Genomic DNA, 21,767 nt, shown 5'->3' on the forward strand with positions numbered 1-21,767 from the left:
ACCCAACCACCATCGAAGATTAAAATGCCGCAAATCGACGATTTTCTTTTAAGTCAGTCAGCGCTTGTGCTTCAAGTTGGTCATCTCCCATCTTAATCCGTGATTAAGATTTGCCCGAGTTATTTTTCACCTCGAATCCGGTCCAAACACATTTTAAGCTCTCACAAAACCAGTTTGATGAACTTCCAAGATTTTGTGACGTTTGATCGTTTGAAGCACGTTTTGAAGTTATTAGTTCGGCTGATCAAAACTCAATCGACTTGAAAAGCGAAGCACTCGTGGTTCATATAACAGCAACTAAAGGTTTCCGACTTGGGGGCAATTATTGTCTTTATAAACCGCGATGTTTTGCCGGTTTGTTCATCTCATGGTGTTGTTACTGTTTGCGGATATAAGCCAAGGTAAGGATTTGTGACCTTGTTTCAGTGAAGTTGAAAATATTCATTAATAAATATATGATTTGGAGTGATTTTTCGAAATATTAAGAGGTAATTATGAAAAGCATGTAAAAGTTAGTATACGATTACCATAATGCTTTTTCTAAGCTTTTATTTTACCATAAAATATAACTTTTACTAAAACACAAACTTTTATTAAACCTTTTACTGCTTTACATTCGCTTCGCTGTTCAGAAAAGTAATTTTATTTGAATAAAGAAACATTTTTGGTGTTTTAATTTGGAAACTATGTTGTCTATGTATGTTATTCTCTTAATCATATGTGTTCATTATTTTGTAATTGCATCAAAGTAGCATGCCGGATAAAAACATCTCCAAAACTTGAAAATTTGAGCGAATAAATTAGGTTTTTTGTCTTAAAATCATGTATTTACGCTTAACATGAAGTACTTGTAAATATGGATTCTAGAAATGATTGTATTAACTGAACGGTGTCAGGTATAATATAAATTTAAATAATTAGCTTATACAGATTTTCATCCCAAAGACAACATTGAGTATCTATATAATGTCGTCGGAATTTGTGAAGTAATATTAAAAAATTGTTAAATATTCTCCAGGTTTGGTTTGTCTACGATGCACAAATGCGCCCTCACACGAGCAATGCGACAAAAGCGCTCAACTTCAGCTTTGCACCGGGATCAATGTGAGCAAATCTGTCAAAACATAGCATTTTCTTCAAGACCTAACCTCTGTAGTTATTGGTTTCTAAAGATTGTTGAAAGAACATGGAAAAATGCACTACATACAATTTGCATGTATAATATACATATATACTGTACATATAATGTAGGCTACACATAAAGTTTTGTGATATTTAACCGGCTACCAGAAGTTGATTGCAACTTTTCTTTGTGGCGAAAAGTATTATTTTTTTCTGTGACATTGTTTAAGCTTATCGTTGTAAGTATACCACTGATTCAAGTTGGACAAATATATTTCGAGCTATTAAAATTGTATTAGACTTAGTTAAATTTTGACCCAGTTAAAGTTTCTTACATGACGGCAACTTAAACTGCCGGGTTTTAATTTTTAATGAGTGGAAAGTGATTTGGCCAATTTTATTAAGTATTCGTGTAGAATTCCCCATTTCATAAACACTTGGGCATATTTCATACCAATTAGCGCGTTCGAGTTAATGCGATTAAAGTATAAACTTTCTCGGCGATTTCAGAAGATTGTTTTGAAAACAAATAGTTGGAACCTTGAAAAGGCTTATCTTAACCTATAGACTAAAATACCTTTCACGTTATCTAATTAAACAATATTTCTTGAAAGCGGGAATTGAGTTCAACCAATTTACTTTCTCGCTTGTCCATTGTGTAGCAAACGCTACAAATAATTGCTTTCAGTTTTACTAGAAACGTTATCTTTTTCATATAATTTTCTGTAACTGTAAATCATCGACGTAATTTTTTCGTATTTACCACCATAAATGTGGCATTTATTTCAATAGGACGCGTGCGCTACCGCGGTGAGGACGGATTGGTCAGGTGGCCAGAGAATAACCAAGTCATGCAAACAGAGACTCGCGTGCATGAATCAGCAGAATGTGGTGAGATTTTAGTGTAATATCGTACAACGTTTCAACTGGGTCTTCGTCGAACTATAAGCCTATCACAAAACGTGTATCAATGTTTTGAGGAAAGTAAATACCTTTTTAAAATGAGCGAACTTAACCGATGAATCTTGTATCTAGTTGAATATCTCAGTAAATTTAAAAGTATACTTTGGATTTTCTTAAATAGAAATACTGCTCCATGCCTCGTCCGGTCAACAAAGTCTGCTTCTGTTGCTGCGACAAGGACCAGTGTAATATGGGGAACAGCAGTTGTACGCAGGGCGAGCTTGGGATGTACGGTGACGTCAAAGAAGAACTTGGCACCAACGTTAAACTGGAAAACACCGAATCAGGTTTGAAGCGAGACTTTTCGCGATTTCCTTAATCTATTTTTATTGGTGATGTCTTTTGAGTAGTGATATATCAGACTTATAAAGATGAAGTAATTATTAACAAATATGAGTTAACAGTGCCCAATAAATCACATGTTTACCAATTTATGCTCGGGTCATGCATATATTACAATAACGTCAAACTTCATACAACTATGTATCATTTTGTTCAGATAAGCTTTACACTAAACGACGCATCAAATCAATTTCGAGGGCGTTATAACACGCGTATGCGTCGTAGGAAGAGCACAGGCGCCTATAGAAGTTGTATGATGGTTGTATACCTTGAGTCCAACCTATCTAAAAGTGTTATAAATCGTCTGATCGTGATGGAATTTCAGTTCTTCCACGCCACGCTATTTTAGTCTAAACTCATGTAGAATTTTATAATCCTTACATTTCTGCTGCATGAATATACGTTAATAGTTAATACCATAAACATTTCAATAAAGAAATCCTGATTGATCTTTAAGGCTCGCCACAATGTGTTGAGCCGAAGCAAATAATACCAGCTTAAAAATACACTTCTGTGTGCTTGAATCACAGCCTGTCTGCCACCTCCATCCATCTTGCACGGAACAACCTCTCGTTCTAACTCCGGCTCCTTACTTTTCGCCAAGGATTCCAAGGTGATGTACGAATGCGAGGATGACTTTGCTCTTGTTTCTGTGATGGGATCAAGCGTCACCGTTTGTAAGGAGGATGGAGCGTGGAGTTTGCCGTTCGGGAGTCTTCCCAGTTGTAGAAGAAGTATATTCATTGCTTTGCACAGGGTTTCTAGATGCTTTAAAATCTTCATAACAGATAATGTATAAGCATAAGTTTATCACTGAACGATTTTACTTAGACCGTTCTCAAGCAACTAATTTTGTTATAACATTTTTTATTCTACGCTCAGCCTGTCCAACGCCACCGTCGATCGAATTTGGTTTCTTGATGCCACTAGAGCGAGCCACGCCATACTTTGAAGGTGACCTGATCGTTTATAAATGCAATGATGGATTTGAAATAAATGGAGACTTTGTCGGAGTCTGCCAGGCTGATGGATCTTGGTCTTTGGCCAAACTTCCATTCTGCGGCGGCGGTGAGTAAACTAAGATCTCTTTGTAGCATTTTTACTCTCGATTTTTGATTCCAAGGGTTGATGTTGGTTTTAGAACCTTGAGAAAATTTGAAACAATATTTTCTATGAATGTTATGTATAATATTTATCTATTCATAGCATAAACTCTATTTTCATTTTATAAAGCAGTCTATTTTTGTGTGATGTTTAGTATGTCATCATCCGCTCCCACTTGAAAGAGGAAAAGTCTCGAACCCCAATCCATCCAGACCATATTTGGAAAAGGACAACGTCATCTACATTTGCGACGACGGTTACAACCTGATTGGACCAAGTGTAAGCACCTGTCAATTAGACGGCCAGTGGAGCGTGACGGTGGAAAATTTTCCTGAATGCATTGTTGGTGAGTTTGTCTGGAAAGAGTCCTTACAGAACAGACACAGAGTCCTATGTTAACGAGACACAGAGTCCTTACAGAACAGCCTTATTAAACCACACATCAACAACGTGTTTACTGTGCAGACTATAACAAACGCTATGATTTGTTGTAGGTTGTGGGGAAAAACGAAAACTTAAAGAAGATTATATCAGTGCAATGTTTACATGTTAGCAAATTTAGTGTTATGTGTTTTAATCTTCGGTTCATTTAGCATTGTCTGCATCAGAATGACGTATCCTGTGTGGCCGATGATTCCAGGCCGAATCAACCAACGGACGATCAAACCCAAAACGGCTAAACCCAGGATGACCCAACTAAAATCTGTGGGTTGAATAGCCGTTGAGTTTGATCGTACGTTGATTGAGTTGTCCGACCTTGACTTAATGGCTTTGCACTTTTAAACGCCGCTCAACTGGTATAAATTGGAACGAATCCGGCTGCAAATGCTAACTTCTCATTGTTCTTTATAGGATGCCCGGAGCCGATGACGATAGATCACGGGAAGGTGATGGAGAGGCATCCACCTCCTCCTCACTTCCAAGGGGATCAGGTCTCTTATCACTGCGATGAGGGATTCCTCCTTCTCGGCTCCAACATCAGCACTTGCCTCGTGGATGGCTCCTGGAGTTTGAGAGGAGTTGATCTTCCGGTGTGCAAGAGAAGTAAGTCACAGTATATGAAGGTATAGCATGAGACGCTGAACAAGCGCACAAGAGCAAGTGTAGCCTGTTTATGTGTACGGCAGAATATGTATTTTATTGCTTGAATATTGTGTAGTCTAGTTTATTAGATGCATGAGGCTTAGATGAAACTACTGTGTTTTAGTCAAAGGTTAAGCTATCAAAAGATGTTCATTGAGGCAGATGTTGTAGATCTATAATGATTTCGCATAAGCAAATTTTATCCTATTTTCAAAGCTTAGTCAAGGGAATTAAATGGATTAATTGCAGTCATTGATGAACGTAACATGTGAATAAAATCTTTAATCTTTTGTCCAGCTTGCCCCAAATATCCGATGCTCGCCAACGGTCAACTCATAAACCGTAAAATCGTGGAACCCTATTACGAAACTGAAGAAATCGCGTTTGCGTGTGACGATGGTTACGTTCTAAACGGCCCAGATAGCACGACCTGTCAATCAAACGGAGATTGGGATTCACAATACGGGGTGCCCTGGTGTAGAAGAAGTATGTTTGAGGGCTACAGTAAATTTACAAGCTGCGTATTGAAATATATGCTGAAAATAATTAATAAACGTTTTTGGTAACTATACTTCGCCAGCCTATCACAAAACAAATCAATAATTTGACAAATGTAAATTCAGTGAATCACTTCGTAAGTCAGGAAATGAGAAATGTCGAACATAACAGAATCTTTCGATGTTTCTCCTGCGAGTTTAAAATGTAAGGAACTATTTTTCAGTCTGTCCAGATCCGAAGCAAATCGCACACGGGTCTTTTAAGGACCAGCATCCCCCATTACCATATTTGGAAAACGAACAGATTGTTTACTTTTGTGACGACAAGTTCGTATTAATCGGACGTAATACCAGCACATGCCAGGCTGATGGGACTTGGACGCTGTCGAGAATGGACACGCCATCTTGCGAGTGTAAGTAACAACCGGTTTTCAGGATAGAAATTTTTAGCTTTGGGACTGTTCCAGAACTCGATACATCAGGTATTAAGACCTATCGTCGACAGATAAACGTTTAGTTAATTTCTTGCTGATAATGTTTTAGCGATTACATCATGATGGTTCTTCATGATTGAAAATGCAACGTTTATAAAAAAACTCTTAACTTTAAATAAGTAAGAGCTAGAAACATCAAGCCACTTATTTTTTCAGACACTCACTGTCCGATAGGGATCAAGGAAGGGAAAGTACCAGACAAAGCGATGACTGCCTCGTCATACTTCTACAAAGGCCATGAAGCTTACAGGGCCAGGTTGGAAAATCAAAAGAGTCACGACCACATTGGTGCCTGGATTCCACGACGAAGTATAAGTCTGATTATAAATTCCTGATAAAAAAATTTAACAACATTTCATTTATTTTTAACGAGCTGTCTTGTGAATTTTACAACCACCGAAATCTTAATTCCAGACTTAATTGGGGAGTGGCTCCAAGTGGACTTAGGCTACCCCATGAAAATCACCGGGGTTATGACGCAGGGCAGGCCGACTGACATCCCAGCCTGGATCACAAGCTTCAAAATATCATACGGAATTTCCCCGGACCGGATGCAGATGATCAAACGCGGCGGAAGGGACGTGGTGAGATTTTGTTATGACGTCGTATTCTTTTAACTAAGTAACTCAATCTGCGTTTTGTGCGTTTACCTTAAAACGCTTACGTCATCAACTCATGGTATCCTAACATGCCTAATCTGACGTCATGTAGACAATTTTACCTCCACGAAATTCATCCATTTTTTACAATACTTTTTCAGATTTTCGCTGGAAACACTGACACGACCAGCAAGAAGACGACGGTATTTCCAACTCCCGTATTAGCGAGATACATACGGTTGGTTGTCCGCTCCTGGCAAGCTTTTATAGCTCTCCGCCTAGAATACTTGTCCTGTTGATATGACCTGTGACCCCATTTGCTAGCCCTTTGTACTGTAGCCTACATTTGTTCTGAGACAATCTCAAACAAATTTAAATTCCGAAATGTAATGTCAAATTTAACGCTAAATAGTTTGTTAGCGTTTGCATGACTCATATTTATACGTATAATTTCTAAAAAAATTTGTATGAACACGTTGTGTCTTGTTATATACGCTGTTTGTTTTTCCATTTGTTCTGCTGGCGCAAAATGTAAAATCAGGTTTAACGATTGTCGGTACAGTAGCCTTCATTCAACGGGCATGTTACAATGTTGTAGATGACGTATGCCATGTCCTGTTTTTATGGAAGTCTTGCATTAAACCTGACATAAACCTGTGACAACTACTTTTACGATCATATTTACCCATATATTACTTTTTAAAACCATATGTACACACTTAATTCAGCAAATTACAAGTCACTCAACAAACGATGTACTAACTAATATATAACATATTATTATACAGTAATGTATAAAAATGTACACGAAACATTAAAAATACAGAAACCGAGTTTTGAATAAACCACGCCATAAAAATGTACAAAAGTTATTTTATCACATAAAATATCGAAAGAGTTAACATTCTATATAAACATTTTACATGCACAAACGTAAAAGATGAATTACATTGTAAAACAATTGAACAACAAGTATCAAGTTTTTATTTAAAATTTATTAAATACAAACTATTTTGCATACGATTTTCTTAAGTGTGAATGAACTTGCTAAAATGCATGCATTTATGTAACACATAATAAGCCTTCATAAATTACCTTTGGAATTGATGTATGTACGTCAATCATGATGCAATCATGTAAGTCAATCATGCAAGAAATCCGAATGATACAAAGATATCTGTTAAAGTATTTTTCATTGTTGTCACTCTCACAAATTCAAGTCTTGCAGGCAGGAACGGGCCAAATCTTCTTACCCAACGTTGTCTCAGCCTGAAGCTTAAAGTTACCTCCTCGAGCAGTTTGGCAAAGTCCAATATTGTATTTCACACGTGCAATGCTCTCATCACTCTCGTTTGTCTTCTGGAACCATCTGATATCTCAAACGGAGCTCATCGTGAAAAAAAGTGGACGCTCTTTCATAATTAGCTTTGTAGTAGGAACAGACACCCAGGCACTGAAGACAGGCAGCTTTCTTTTCTGGTAAGTTTTGCTCAGTAAAAACCTTTAAAGCTTTTGTTGCGTATACTATAGCGGAGTCGTGGTCGCCCAACTCAACAAGGCCAAATGCCCAAACCTCTAAAGCATTTGCTTTCTCTAATTTTTCTTTTGGCTTATCATCAACATTTACATGTAGATGTAGATCCACCACGTCTAGGAGGCCGCCTAGCATAGATAATCCATGACCATGTTCTGCTTCATCCATATTATGAATCGTTTCCAACACTTTCTGCTTTTCATCATCACCTAATTTACTTTTCTGAGAAACCTTAAGCTTGACTTCTTCTGTGTAACGACGCGATTCACTTTTCTCACCAAGCTGATACAAACAGTTTTTGATCGCGTTCGCAATTCACGTACACGCTGAAAAAAGTGAATTCTGACACATATGGTTAACCATAGACGTTTAATGGTTATGCAAGTAGTCCGCTGTATTACAGACATAAGCACGCAAACTCGCAGAATTTAGGTTGGCATCACCCTTTTTCAGTGAGAATTATCAGCGATGTTAATAAGAAATATCTTTACACATTTCTGTTTTGCAGTAACTGTACGCGCGTAAGTAACTGCACAGGCACAAACGAAATTGTTAGATGGCCCAAGTTTATACAGATGACGTCATGTTCTGGTGTGAAATCCACTGACACGATCATTCGACAACAGCGCTGTATGCGGATGGTCAACTTACTGGGCATTTACTGTACGAGCTTCTTTACGACATTACTGGAGCTAGGTTCACACGGATTTTCTTTGTGTTTAAAATATTAACAAAACAATTAGGATGAAGCGGCGAAGATGAACGCCTCAATCTCTGCCCATTCACAACTCGTAACTATAGCGATGGTGGATTTCTGCGCACTGCCGTGTAGGTGCTCTTTTGTTTCTGGCACAGGGCGACTATTCCAACCATGACGGCGATCAAGCTCATGATTGCCCCGCAGATTAGAAATCCTCCTCCGATCCAACCGTAGTAGATACAGCTTCCCCGCTCGTAAATTGGCCTATAATGGAGGATTATCAAAAAACGACTTCTATTCATTACACTTAACCTGTCCACCAACAATATCCGATTATTTTGTAAAAAATTAAAGCATTCAAGTCACGAAGCAATGACAATAATTGCAAGAAGCTTCGTATCACGTTTACCCTGCAGAGAATGGAAGATAAGCCTGATTGTCCTTGGTAATTTGGTTGTCATAGATGGTGACCGCGTATAAAATGGTCCCAGCAGATACGAGGGCTGACAAGAAATTTGCCATTAGGGAAATCACCTGCTCGGGCAGAAATAACTCACTTGTTTTAGAAAATAATAAAAAGCAACTAAATCTACGTTTTAAACCTTTTTTAACAAATTAAATCAAACTTTAGGGTTATATTTCAGATGCGCATTCACTAAAGTATGTCTTACCATTAATATTTTCAAACACATCCAATCTTTCCTCAGGCAAAGAACACGAAACAGCAATCCAGAAATTGTTGCAGCCACAGACATAATAGCGCTTGCCATTGAAATTATGCTGAGATATCGAGCTGCAAAAATATTTATGGAAAATCATAATTGTAGCTTGATGAACGCAAACAAGTACTTAATATTGTTGATTTCAGTAAAATATGAACAATATTGGTCTAAGTTTGGTCAATAATGAAAGCAAGAACGTTCTCTTGGATTTTGGATTATTAGGTAACTGTTAATCAGGACAATTCATGAACATAAGAAAACTTGCGCTATAACTTCACCAAGTTGTAAAATCGCTGGAAGGCCCAAGAAAAAATCGTCGTAATCATCGCAGAAATGCGTTCCAGTGTCTGAGTAGGTAACACATCTTTTCCACAGTCCATTGTTCTGCAGTTGTAAATTGAAGAGATTAGAATTTCATCCTAATCTTTCGATCTAGTCAGTCATGAAATTTGTTGTTAGTTGATCTGGGTTAGTGAAAAGATAAGCAAAAAGCAGTAACTTGTTTCAAAACGAATTAAGGAAAAAAATTTGTTTTTAGATTTCATTCGGTTAGCTTTGGTATAAAATGTAAAACAACTTAGTTTCGTTAACATTCATCCGAAAAAAATGTTTTGACCGTACAATATAATTTTTATAAAAAAATCAATTAATTTAATGAATTCAAGAATGTATTCCAGAATATTCAAGAAATTTCAAGTCATCTCATAAATTAGAAAATAACTCTGAGACAATTACCCTTTGCATTGATGCTTTGATAGGTCCAATGATCTCAGCTTCTTCAATTACCGGTTCTAGTACTTGCCAATAAGGCAGGAATGTGCACAAACAGACCAGAACTAAGCCTGAAAGAACTAGAACTAGACAGGCTGCTGTAATTATGACAGGAGCCTTCATAGAAGTCATGTTGCCAACTTTTCTTTAACTTTTTTGATAAAGTTAAGATTCTGAACCTAAGAACATAGCAGCTGCATTACTTGATAAAATAAACAACTTGATTCTATAACATTTCTATGAATACACGGAGATAATTCATTGCTTCATTTTCTGTTCTTTATGCTGCAAGAAAAGCAGTTGTGAAATCACACGCCCTGGGGGCTTATGATCGAGTTTAGCATCTCATTAATTTGAAAACCTCGGTATGTATTGATGCATTATTATCACAGTATATGTGCATTTAGCTTAGAAGGAATGAGTTTAATGACTTGTAAATACTGTACAACAATTCTGTCTGGATTTAACATTCCTTTTATGACTGATACACTTCTCTACTAACTATAACTTTCCCTGCGCTGGCTTAAAGCGAAATCCTACCATTGCGCGCGAACAAAGCTGCTTACGTCATGGTTACTGAACTGAATCAAAGGCGAGTTAATGTGATCCGTGAAATGCGAGTGTTTTTTTCTGTAACATATTGTTTTTTTGTATTTTTTATATCTTGACTTCATTTAACTCTCTCATAACTTTAGTGAAGGTATTTTCATTTTAAAAACACTCTTCATGTTACATGGGCCTACTGAAACTAACTTGTTAACGTTTAAAAGAATGCTGCTAGATGTTCCCTTATTAATCATAGATAACACATATGCATATCCATATATATTTGTTATCTATGATTTAATGAACTGCTGTCATCAGCCTTTTCTTCAAACTGTTTCGAAACTATCAGGTGTGGCCACATCCAATTTATTTTCTGCGAAAAGTTCCACATGGGGCTCCATGAAATTTTGTCATGTCGCTTCGGTATACCTTGTACTATTATTTGATGAAATCCTATTAAAATCGCATATCTCTAACTCTTGAAAAAAATGTTAAGTTAAGACAGCAATTTTGGGCCAAAAAAGTCAAATTTCATCAATTTTCTCCTACAATTTAGACTAACCTAAACATGCGATCTGCCAGTTTTTAACACGCCATTTGCTAGGGTAATCCCCGCACTGAAAAAAGAACATCTGACGTACTACCACCTGTTACATAGAACAAAACCATGGAAATCGCAATCGTTTTATCTTTAACAGATGAACGCTGTCTCCAAACACAGGTTGTTTGTTGCAATCTTCAGAGTATTTTATCTGGCTGCAGCTACAAGTTGTTGAGCGTCAAGAATCTGGCAGAATAGACCGACGAAATCCCATTACAGTTGTGAAGACAATTTGTGGCATCAAGGTAAAACCCTAGTCCTCACCACCAAGATTATATAGTCAGGGGGCAGGCCGAATATTGCGAGGTAATGTGTCAGTTTAGTGAAACTATTTAGCTTTACACTGTAGCCCGCTTAATTCCATTTCTTCGTTTTTACTATAATATTGCACGAAAGTTTTTATTTGAAGAACGGAAATGAAACGAACTGAAGTTGAATATGCTGTGGTACCGATAACAGATACAAAGAAACTGAATAGCATGCATAATAATGAACCGCGGTTTGACGCTAGCCGTTTCACGGAGAGATTTGTTCTCATCTGCTAAATACTAATGTACAGTTGGTGGACAACTTTTCCACCAAGTCCCTACAACGCAGGCAACTAATACCGAAGAATTCCGACCGAAAATCGTTACAGCGCAGCGGGGAAGATAACATAACATGAAAACGTTTAAAAAAGGAATTTCTTCAACATAACAAGGCAGTATTGGCTCACAAACCAGCCATTGGCTGAAACTTGTTCACGATTTGCAAAAGGTTTAAAAATAAGCGGTTGCTATAAACAAGCTGAAGTAGTAAAGTTTGCATTCCCGCTAAAATGCGGGTCTGTGAGAACAAGTGGGTTCACAGGAAGTAAAGTTTGTCCTGAAGTGTCGCTGACACCGGTTGGTGGACGCTCTGTCCGATCAAGAACGCCAACTTGTGGGCGTAGAGACAGGGTGCCGGCACGCGGATAGTTCCCTGAAAAGAATTACAAACTGCTGTGAGTTTGAAGAAAACGGCGGCTATGATCAGGCTGACGATGCGCTAATGCCCGCATTCTCATGCCCAGTATTTCATAGAATATCTACAACTGAACACTCTCTTCTTTTAAATGGTGGAAAAAAGTTTTAAGCCTGCAAGCAAGGTTCAAAATCACCCAACCATAACCATTCTCTCTCATTGTAACGGGATGAGGCTCCGTTCTCAAGTCTAACTCACCGGCCAGTTGTAGTACAAGTGGCAGAGTTTGTAGGCGAGCTTCTGCATGTGGTCCGGTTTTAACGTCGACGTGTCGTAGATGACGTTGTAGTGCGTCGGCGTCACCGTACCCTCGCGCACCGATTGACTGACGACGAAGAAATCGTACCTGTACGAGAGAGAGTTACGTCGTAATAACCTATTATATCGTAGCTCGACTTGACGCGGGCGAAAGGACGCGACGACACAGCAGTGCAGATCAGCCGAGCTTGGATGAATCGAAGTCCAAGCTACAACAAATTGCACTATCGTGTCGCGCGCAGTGATCCGCGTCGCCGGGGAAACCTTCCTCTGAAACGTTTACGTACGAGCGTGAATATGACGTAGCCGAAGAGTTTAAAGTAACGTCAATAGCGTCCACCCGCAGCAACTTACCAGTCAGGGCGGGTGATAACGTCATCAATTACGGTCCCAGGCGAAGGGTTTTGGAGTCTGTCGTGCACGCGGTTGAAGAACCTCGCGTTGACTCGTTTCTTCACCACCACAAAAGTCACGTTGGGTCTGAGCGTCAAATACGAAATGAAAAGTTCAACGTTCACTAGAGCTCGCCTTCGCTGCAGATGAGAACGCCTTTCGATAGAAGCGAATCACCGCGCTTACTTGTAATCTTGGGATTGGTCTGACTGAAGGCACTGCAGCAGTTGCGGAATCTCGTGGTCTTTCACCATTTCAAGCTGTCCGTCGCCAACTCCATCGCGAAATATTATGATGCGCATTGGCAAACAGCCGTTCATCTGGCGGAACTTCGCCAAAGCGCCTGCGACGTAAAGTCCATTAATAGGCGGTTGTGGTCATTGCGACGTAATACTGGTTATTGTGACAATTCAAATCACCCATCATGCATCTTTTCAAGCCGTCTATCAGTTCGCCGCCGGAATGTTGAAAAGTGACGTTAGAATACCACCTGCGAGCATTGTAACGTCATAAAGCGATAAACCGACATGGAGCGTGAATCGTAGGATTTACCCACCTGGTGTAATTGCTGTTGATACTCGCCACGAAACCGCCGACTGACCGACCTTTCTGTGCTGAGTCATGGTACGTGTCGATACCAATGATCATGCATTGTCGTAACTGCCGCCAGTTCCAGAAACAGCGACCGCAGTTGAATTTGTGCGAAGCAGATGGCATGGAGGTGTTTTGGGCGCGGATCATGGAGGATTGACGGAGAAATAAAACAAATTAAGAAAATTTGGAAAACGGATAAAGAATTATTAAAGATACAATTAGAATTTCTAATTGGATTACGAGATTACAACACAAGCGGAGGCATTTCAAGGTAAACTACCGGAATTTTTACGGCCCAAGCCTCTCCGCCAAGCTTGCAGTTCATCTGAATGGCGATCTTCGTAGCGATGCTCATGACACGTTGGGGCTTCGACAGCGTCTTTGCGAGCACAACCTGCCGTTCAAAGTCGCTCCAATTATAGCGGCAGGTTTTGAAATATTGAAAACACGCGCTATCCAATCACTTGCCTGGCTCGGAACTGGGTAATCGACGCAACAGAGCTTCTTTATGGCGTCATAACGGTCTTTACGGCTGCTTGGCAATAAGCATAAAATCTGAATAAAAGTTTAAACAGCATTGCCGGTTCAATATACGGTAGAATTTTCTCAATCTATATGGAAGCGTTATAACGTTTATTACGGCACCGGTCACAAAGCAAGCAAATTCATTCATAATCCGTCGACAAATCCCACTGCTCTTAACCAGAGTTAGAATCATGCTGAAGAAGTCAGGATTTTGATATTCACCATCTGCGTATTCTTGTTACGGCTCAGCACGTCCTTGATAATTCTCTGGTACTGGTCGGTTCGGTCGTCCGTCGCTTCGACCATAGTTGGGTGGGCCATCTTGAAGCCCATCGCGATCGACACCTAAACGATTGTTGCGTCATAGCGGACGAAATTTCTTCGTCAAAACGCGATCGGGTTCACCTGGCACAATTTCTTGGCAAGATCACTGGCACAGCTTCTGTCGCGTGCAACGTGGATGAAGAACCAATTCGAGAGATTGATGGATCGAACAAGTTTCGCATCGCGCATTTCGCGGTCCCACGACGCCTGGTGCCCTCCAGTGACGGTCTTATTCTGCGGACGAAAACTAAGATGAATGGACAGGGATTGCGATTGGGTTTAACAAGTGTTATGTTGAAAGTTGACGATACAGCATAAGCAAGGAGGTGAAATGAGCGATCTTTAGTAATAAGAACCTGGAACACAATCTGCTCTGGATCGAGGACGCGTCCTTGGAGTTTAACCAGGTCATTGTCGAATCTCAATCCCCATTCCGATAATTTCTGCTTTATCTCGTCATTTCTGAAAGTGACGTTTGTACATTAATATTAGCAAATATTTAAACTAGGTAATGGTGAAACAAATGACGTGTTAAGCGATAGAGTGCTTAGCTTATAGAAGCGCTCGTACAAGAAACAAGTATAAAAGTGGCATCGGTTAACGTGTTTCTGGTTATAGCAGAAGACATCATTTAACTTATTATTACCCGGTTATTTTTCGGATGAAGCGGTTGAGAGTATCGGCCCTTTGTTGGGGAGATTGCTTGGTTACGTTGCCCAACTTCTTCATGGTGTGAAAATCTGCTCGAAGCTAGGAACAAAAAAATGTCACTTAACTTAGAGATGTCATCATTCGATAATTGAAACTAATAACGAGGTGACTAAAGGCTGACCGGTTTGAAGGCAAGTTCCTTTTAACGTGAATGCTTCATTAAGCATAATCAAATTAACCTAGTTTACCACGTGCTCAGAACACATAATGAACCATCGAACATAACGTGAAAATTCAGAGGCGTTGGTGTCCACAACACAGAGCTATGTGTCCCCCTTACACAATCAACCTGGTCTAAGCGTGCGCAATCCCGAGAATAAACCTCGCGTGGAAATAAAGACAAGAAGAACCTCGTCCGTGAGTCCAGTGACAGTAGATAGCTCGGGGATGAGGTGGATTACTTCTAAGCCTCCTCGTCTGATCTCTCGCTTCTTTGGACGCGACAGGAGCAATGGCTGCCCAAGTTCTTTTATTTGGATGTTGTATTGCTGAAAAAATGCAAGGTTTTGTCAAGTAGGCAAGCGGTAATAGTAATATGTCTTACACACAAGCGTAACTCAGTTGTAATCGAAACAGAACGAACACAACGACTTCCATGCAGCAAATCTACCTCTTTGTAGTATTCCGCGTACGATATGGACGTTCCTCGCCGTTCAAAAGTTTTGCTCGGGTTGAGCCCCCATTCGATTCCATCGATGCGGTAAGTGTTGTTGTTGTACCTGAACAAAAAAAAATCCTGCATCGATGTGCACAGAACTATGGTGAAATTTCGACGAAATAAATTCGCTTTATTACGCGCTATCTTACGCAACAATGTGGCCGCTTCGTTGGCGGGCGCAGTAAAACCTTAAAAAGATGCTACGCAGGAGAACTTGGCTCCAGCGCATCAAATTACGTATTGATATGACCGTTATTCATTTTTGCAGTTGTATTTTCCTAACTAAATATAACTGACTGGCCTAACCGTGTATCTTTATGACGAAAACCGTCTAATCCGCCATGTACATTAAAGCACTTAGCGTGCAACTCGTAGGAACATATGGCTGTGACCAGCAGGTCAATTTGCGTTTCAACTTTAACACGCTGTTGAACCACAAGAAGCTTTTAAATTACTTGGAAATAAATAAAAAACGGATTTTATGGAAAGACAAATCAGGCGGCAATGGAATTTCCGTTAATCTCCATCCAAAACGACGGATTACTAGCGATTACGCCATTGACCCAAATTGAATGGATTAGATTGTAAATCACTTGAGATGGCGCAGCGAACGTGGAGAGCAACGATTGCTTAACATTTGGCTATTTTTATCCGAATCTACAGCATTTTTATTTGTGTTATATATTATATATACAACCGGCTAAAACAGCGGTTTGGCGAACTGGAGCGGAAAAAACTCATCCAGCGTAATGCCAACCCGCGCAAGTTTACACTTTATACGTCGACTCGAGTGACGCAGGAAAGCTTTGATGAGACTGCACAGTACTAACCTTGTAAGCACGATTTGACCGACCAGAAATCTCTGAGCTTCATCGTGTACGTTTCTTCCAGAGCGTTTGCAATCGGCCGATATCTGGTACAGGATATCAAGCACTGTGTCTTTCCTCATCAACTGAGATAAAGAACGTTTCTCGTTAAACTTATGAGTAAAATTCTTGATAACCCCGCTATACAGAATATTACGACTTTATACCAACGGCAAAACAATCTAACTTCAATCGCTTTAAAAGGGACTTCACCTTGTGCGAAATCTCGGCGCATAACAAGACGTTCCTTTCGTACTGAAGTATGCTGGTGACGAAACCAGGCCAGATCTCAAAATTTATGTTGCCGCATTGGACGTTGCAAGCCATGGTCGGGTTGTAGTAATTACGGCCAACTTGTTTCATACCGATTTTTTCCAATACCCTGCAGAGAAGCGAAGCAGTTACGCGGTTAACGGTTCTTTTGCTGAGAAGGGAGCTGACGGCGGGTACGTTAAGGACAGTGAGGTGCGACTTACCAGCGAAACAAGATATTATAGATTTGCACGGAGACCGGCGAGTTAGCTGAAAGTTCATTAGTCAGCGAGATTGTGATGCGGATGTTGCTGCCATCTGTGCGACGTTTGGAAAAAACCTCAGTCTCCTAAAGACACCAGAACTTGTGTAACCCGCTGCTAAAAACTAGTTATCATGCAGCGAACCACCCTTTAATTTCACAGCCGCTTGCGTGAGGCACGGCGTCTAAGTTCAGCGAAAAGAAGCTTTCTCACCTTCTGTGGGAGTTTCCTAGTAGTGAACAGCATGGTCCCGTCGAACATGTAGACCGGACCTAGCAGCTCAGTGTGATCTCTTAACATTCCCTTTCTGGCCCCTTTGTGATCAACTTCCGGGTTAAAATCGACCCTGACAAGGGAATAAAAACACATGACCACATTAAGAGAAAAAACTGAACCTATGTATCAATATAGAAGGTTCCAGGTCGATTAAACCTGGAACGGGCCAACCAACGCCTGGGTGTTGAATAGTCGTTGGGCTAAAAATTCGTGGTTTTACCCGGGCGTTGGTTGAATCGACCGATCACTCAAACAAAAATATTCACTATAGTACTTCACGACACAGCTACTGGTATTGCCGCTGTTATAGTCACCTGTACTGGTAGAGCACCCAATTCCGCGAACAACCGAGGGGAAAAAAGTTTGTGATTAGATCCACTGGTTTTCCACCGCTACCTGCGGTAAGGTAAGTCACATTTTATCTTAATCATTGATGTCTGAAGGGATCTTGGAATGTCCCTTTGCTTATGCATGCAATCCGTTTATGACTTTTCAAAGGGAAAGTTATGATGTCACACTGCATTTTACCTCTTTTGTCCGTAATATGCTCTGGTTTCGTTTTAGGATCAAACAAAGACGGATCAAAATTACTTCGTTTTCCAAGAAGAATTCCCGGGCGTCTCGCCAGGGCCATTCCGGCCACGCCACGTGTTGCTTCCGCAACGCCTAAAATAAAAGAACGAATGTTGAAGCAGGTCAGTGTAAAGGTCATCGCTAAATACAACTGCGGAATTGCTTCAAAATCGAAAAAAAAACAATGAAAAGCTCCAGCATCGAGAAAAGCATTGTCAGAAACACATGTAAACATATTATCAAAAACGACACAGTGTCGCTTCCACTACACCAGGAAGTAATTGTGACGTATTACTAGCTCCTATCTCAGATAAAATGGCAACTTGAACAAAATTATAAATCTAACAAACTGCTTGAATTAAATTATCAGTTAATATTAGACCAGACGGGAGCCAACTGCGGCTGTAACAATTAATTTGCCGAAAACCATTGATGCAAAAATGGTCTTTGGCAAACCAGAAAAGCTTTTTCCACCACAACTTGTAATTAAACACGAACTCAGTATGTTAGATGCGAAACTAAACGAATAACCGCTTTGTACAATAATTTCTTTTAACATGACGCTACTATCACTACAGAATATTATAAAATCATTCGAAGGTTACGCTTTAGTATTGCGGTGTGATAACACAAACAGTTACAATCGAATGGAATTCAGCCAAGCAACGATCGATAACAAATTCATTCACACACGGGAAGTCTGTACTTTCATTTCGGTCACTTCAAAAATATTCTAAACGATGCTGCGTACCTTTCGTTTGCTGCTGTTGGCTGCCATTTCATGATTCTACTAAAACGTCCATCTGCGCCGGCAGACCGCCTTTTTATTTGCGTTAACGCGTCCCCTTCTTTGTGCAATACAATCACGGGAATGCATTGCAATAAGCAGATCGTAATTAAGGAGCGGTCACACGCGAAGAATTAGAACGAAAGAGCGGATATTGAACTAATCGCTTAAGTCTGGCAGCTAAAAGCAACAATTTGAAACGAAACAATCGTACGATGAAAGCTGGAGTACGTTGCTATTAAGCTTGAAACAATGTGCTCCCGCTGTTAGCCGGTGTATCAGCTGCACGCGCACTGCGACCAATCAATGGAACTCACCTCATTCGAACGCGTTTTCAACGTGACGTCATTCAACGATGAAGCTGCTTTTTAATTGTGGAAAATAGACTGTGTCAAAATAACGACGATTTACGGGATAAGAAGTTTTCCCATCCCTTAGCCAGTTCGAATGACAGAGTTTCAAGTCAAAGGCAGTATTCCTAACTAACTGCCCGCGTCAAGATGGACCTAATTTCCCTAAATTGCTTAAAACTTCATTCACAGTGATGTTACTGCCCATACACACAAAATGAATCTACACTACCGTTGCAAAATTACTATAATGATGCAATTTTTGCGACGTCATTGTATGCATTGCGGGTTTATAACAGTGTCAGGATATTCACCACTTCCCTCTTACGTCACACTGAGACAGAAAATGCCGTAAAAAAATTCATTCAAGGGAGATTTCAAAATGGAAACAACGCGTAATGCCAACGCAAACTCAAACTCAAGTTAACAAAAAAGCCAAAATCGAAAGGGGAGACGATCAGTTTGACCTCAGTACTACAATATTATGGTGAGTTTGTCAGTAAGGACGAGCATAAACCAGCAGGAGATAAACTGGTGCGCTGTCCTCCAATGCTATATTGTCCAACACTTTCGGTGGGAGAAAGCAACAAAGAAAAATCTCACTTTGCTGGGAACAAATGAATCGCAGCTAGTTTTAAGATGCCCTTTATGACATCACACCAGCTTGGAGGGAAGTCGGCGCCACGCTGTGCTTGGCGCGTCCTTGTGACCACAAAGTGTTTTTGTCCAAATAAAACTCACTACCCACCTTAACAAGTTTTTGAAACTGTTATTAAATTTGCAAAACCATAACTTGAAGTTACAAAAGGATTGGTGGCAAAAGTTGATGTTTTTTCATTAAGACTTCACTTTTTAATTTACTTCACAAGTAGAAAGTTAAATAAAGGGAAATAATCAACTTCCGCTTTATACTGAGACTTCATATCAGCTGGGCATAAAATCTAGCAGCAAGCATAATACCCTTTACTAGAATAATCCCACTATACAAGAAATAGCAGCGTAAAAATTAAATTAAAAGATAGTTTTGATATTTCAAAATTCATGTTAGTCTTGGAATAAGTGTTGAATAAAATTCAAGAATTGTCACAATGGAAAACAAGGAACCTTAATGCAAGCTTTGGATTATCCTGCTGTTGGGACATGAGATGGAGAGAAAAACTCCAAAATCTAATCACATACAGTACAGGGCAAACAGTATAAACATCACCCAAAATGATCTCAAAACCGACAGTTTGAATTAATTTATTTCACAGATAAAACAACATGAAATTGGCTTCTAGCTAATTATGCTCAAACACAGATTCTAAACTGTTAAAAGTTCAACTACCCAGCATTGCACCAATATAAATACTTCTACACAAAAGAACCCTGATTTTGCACACTACCTCCCTCTCGAGGCTGCAAAGCTCCACGTCGCACTCCACGAGATGGCAGTGCATGCTCCCCACTGGGTCCAGCCTGGGCTGCAGGAGCAAGTTCTTTAGCCCCAGACCCGCCAGGTCGAACAGGGGCACGGGGCCCATCGCCTGAACAAGAATAATGCAAAAATGTTCGTTTAAAAACATATATAAATATATATACAAAGTACAAGTTATCCTCGACAATGAAAAACACAGCTTAATCGATCAAAATCATACCATCAGGTGGCGCACCACGTCCTCGTCCTCTTGCTCTTCCTCGCGCTCTAGTTTGTTCCTCCATTTCAACTCAAGATGCTGTGTCGTATAAGTGGTTAGTCGGAAAATTAAATCAAATGATTTAGCACTTCTCCTAACCTCCTCTAAGTACTGGAAACAGGAAAATAATTGGAAATAAATTTTCTGTTTGGTTTGTGCTATTCTTTGACCGACACCAAACTTGCGGCTTTTGTGTTGCTGATAGCTATTTCTAATAATACACAGAACCAGTCTATAGAAAAAAGCAACTGCTTAGGCCTATAGCATGAGCCTATACTTTACAACCAGAATACAAACCTCATTTCTACATGAAGTAACAGTAATAGTGAACACTGGCAAGCTAGAAATTCATGAAAAAGATACACTTGGCTAGAGGAAGCCTAACACTGGATTTACAGCAAATTTGGTGAAACTAATTTTAAAGGATATAATTAATGCATTACTTCAATGAGAATAGTTATAACTTAAGATGGTTTGGTAATAAATTATCATTAACCATTTAGTAAAAGATGTCCTTGAATGTTACAGAAGGACTGATGAAGAATTTGACAGAAGCATTTGATGCTTACCAACATGATTTCAACTTTCACTTATCACTAGTAAATGATCGTGTTGAGAAAATAATGCATGACAATGATGCTGTTGATTGCAGGTTAAAGACACGATGAGGATGTAATAAAAATATAGTGAATAACTGACCACCATGGCCAAGGCTAAAAACAGATTTCCGTGATCCAACTTTCATAGACTATGCTTCATGCTTTTGTTAACTTATTTTCCAAGATAGACAAGTAGGCTAATGTGCTGAAAAGATGATCTTGGTTATTTGGCGTTAAATTGGAATTAGCTTAAGGTTCTAATCATTGATTTACTAATTATGTCAGCCCACTATTAATGGTTTACATTCTATTTTTCACTCGTCCGCAAGAAATAGCCTGGTGGTTAGAGCGTCTGCCTCATATTTGGTAGATCTAGAATTCACCTTCCAGCCTGGTCGTACCAAGATTTAAAATTAGTGTTTGCTGCCTTTGAGCATGGCGCTCGGCGTACAGTTAGAGCAAACTACAACAACTGCCAAACACACAGAGCTACCAGCCTCCAGCTGTAGCTTTCACTGCATGTATCTGTGTGACCTCATCACATGTTTATATTTAATTGAAAAACTTAAACACCATTCCACT

General features: G+C 39.7%; 3 protein-coding genes across 5 annotated transcripts; 1 reads left to right on the top strand and 2 right to left on the bottom strand.

The window, feature by feature from the left end:
- The first annotated feature begins 211 nt into the window (after nucleotides 1-211).
- Nucleotides 212-6,756, top strand: LOC143463018 (C4b-binding protein-like). Its single transcript, XM_076961373.1, has 13 exons — nucleotides 212-401; nucleotides 1,019-1,104; nucleotides 1,915-2,013; nucleotides 2,207-2,372; nucleotides 2,958-3,161; nucleotides 3,310-3,495; nucleotides 3,686-3,877; nucleotides 4,384-4,575; nucleotides 4,912-5,100; nucleotides 5,336-5,524; nucleotides 5,762-5,914; nucleotides 6,020-6,189; nucleotides 6,366-6,756. The coding sequence occupies exons 1-13, from the start codon at nucleotides 344-346 to the stop codon at nucleotides 6,501-6,503; spliced, it is 2,022 nt and encodes a 673-aa protein (XP_076817488.1). The 5' UTR covers nucleotides 212-343; the 3' UTR covers nucleotides 6,504-6,756.
- Nucleotides 6,757-6,959: 203 nt separating this feature from the next.
- LOC143463021 (claudin-22-like) lies at nucleotides 6,960-10,156 on the bottom strand. 2 transcript variants are annotated; one of them, XM_076961380.1, is made up of 5 exons: nucleotides 9,896-10,156; nucleotides 9,439-9,544; nucleotides 9,110-9,231; nucleotides 8,848-8,941; nucleotides 6,960-8,702 (listed from the first exon to the last, which is right to left on the bottom strand). In XM_076961380.1, exons 1-5 carry the CDS (start codon nucleotides 10,061-10,063, stop codon nucleotides 8,644-8,646), a joined length of 549 nt encoding a protein of 182 aa, XP_076817495.1. In that variant the 5' UTR covers nucleotides 10,064-10,156; the 3' UTR covers nucleotides 6,960-8,643. The 2 variants fall into 2 exon arrangements, with proteins under 2 accessions (XP_076817495.1, XP_076817494.1); XM_076961379.1 differs by having other exon boundaries at nucleotides 8,848-8,972.
- Nucleotides 10,157-11,451: 1,295 nt separating this feature from the next.
- Nucleotides 11,452-21,368, bottom strand: LOC143463017 (piwi-like protein 1). 2 transcript variants are annotated; one of them, XM_076961371.1, is made up of 23 exons: nucleotides 21,286-21,368; nucleotides 20,548-20,697; nucleotides 20,296-20,436; nucleotides 17,729-17,866; nucleotides 17,515-17,596; nucleotides 17,138-17,270; nucleotides 16,886-17,010; nucleotides 16,623-16,791; nucleotides 16,374-16,495; nucleotides 15,496-15,604; nucleotides 15,236-15,373; nucleotides 14,821-14,924; nucleotides 14,531-14,636; nucleotides 14,256-14,408; nucleotides 14,073-14,195; nucleotides 13,794-13,880; nucleotides 13,606-13,719; nucleotides 13,288-13,391; nucleotides 13,151-13,221; nucleotides 12,918-13,074; nucleotides 12,693-12,818; nucleotides 12,279-12,426; nucleotides 11,452-12,038 (listed from the first exon to the last, which is right to left on the bottom strand). In XM_076961371.1, exons 2-23 carry the CDS (start codon nucleotides 20,609-20,611, stop codon nucleotides 11,922-11,924), a joined length of 2,631 nt encoding a protein of 876 aa, XP_076817486.1. In that variant the 5' UTR covers nucleotides 20,612-20,697; nucleotides 21,286-21,368; the 3' UTR covers nucleotides 11,452-11,921. The 2 variants fall into 2 exon arrangements, with proteins under 2 accessions (XP_076817486.1, XP_076817487.1); XM_076961372.1 differs by lacking the exons at nucleotides 20,296-20,436; nucleotides 20,548-20,697; nucleotides 21,286-21,368 and adding an exon at nucleotides 18,525-18,644.
- Nucleotides 21,369-21,767: the final 399 nt, after the last annotated feature.

The sequence above is a fragment of the Clavelina lepadiformis genome, chromosome 6, assembly GCF_947623445.1.
Source record: "Clavelina lepadiformis chromosome 6, kaClaLepa1.1, whole genome shotgun sequence".
NCBI classification, from domain to species: domain Eukaryota; kingdom Metazoa; phylum Chordata; class Ascidiacea; order Aplousobranchia; family Clavelinidae; genus Clavelina; species Clavelina lepadiformis.

What these genes read in the sequence shown, in the direction of transcription:
- LOC143463021 (XM_076961379.1), bottom strand. Translation starts at nt 10,063, where the DNA reads ATGACTTCTATGAAGGCTCCTGTCATAATTACAGCAGCCTGTCTAGTT. An exon ending in TGTGTTTGAAAATATTAATG is followed by an intron (nt 8,973 to 9,109) that starts GTAAGACATACT and finishes CTGCCCGAGCAG; the next exon opens with GTGATTTCCCTAATGGCAAA. An exon ending in TATCTTCCATTCTCTGCAGG is followed by an intron (nt 8,703 to 8,847) that starts GTAAACGTGATA and finishes CCTCCATTATAG; the next exon opens with GCCAATTTACGAGCGGGGAA.
- LOC143463017 (XM_076961371.1), bottom strand. Translation starts at nt 20,611, where the DNA reads ATGGAGGAACAAACTAGAGCGCGAGGAAGAGCAAGAGGACGAGGACGT. An exon ending in ACGCGGAATACTACAAAGAG is followed by an intron (nt 15,374 to 15,495) that starts GTAGATTTGCTG and finishes GCATTTTTTCAG; the next exon opens with CAATACAACATCCAAATAAA. An exon ending in CTTGAAAAGATGCATGATGG is followed by an intron (nt 13,075 to 13,150) that starts GTGATTTGAATT and finishes TTTACGTCGCAG; the next exon opens with GCGCTTTGGCGAAGTTCCGC.
- LOC143463018 (XM_076961373.1), top strand. Translation starts at nt 344, where the DNA reads ATGTTTTGCCGGTTTGTTCATCTCATGGTGTTGTTACTGTTTGCGGAT. An exon ending in ACTGGAAAACACCGAATCAG is followed by an intron (nt 2,373 to 2,957) that starts GTTTGAAGCGAG and finishes CTTGAATCACAG; the next exon opens with CCTGTCTGCCACCTCCATCC. An exon ending in TGCCTGGATTCCACGACGAA is followed by an intron (nt 5,915 to 6,019) that starts GTATAAGTCTGA and finishes TCTTAATTCCAG; the next exon opens with ACTTAATTGGGGAGTGGCTC.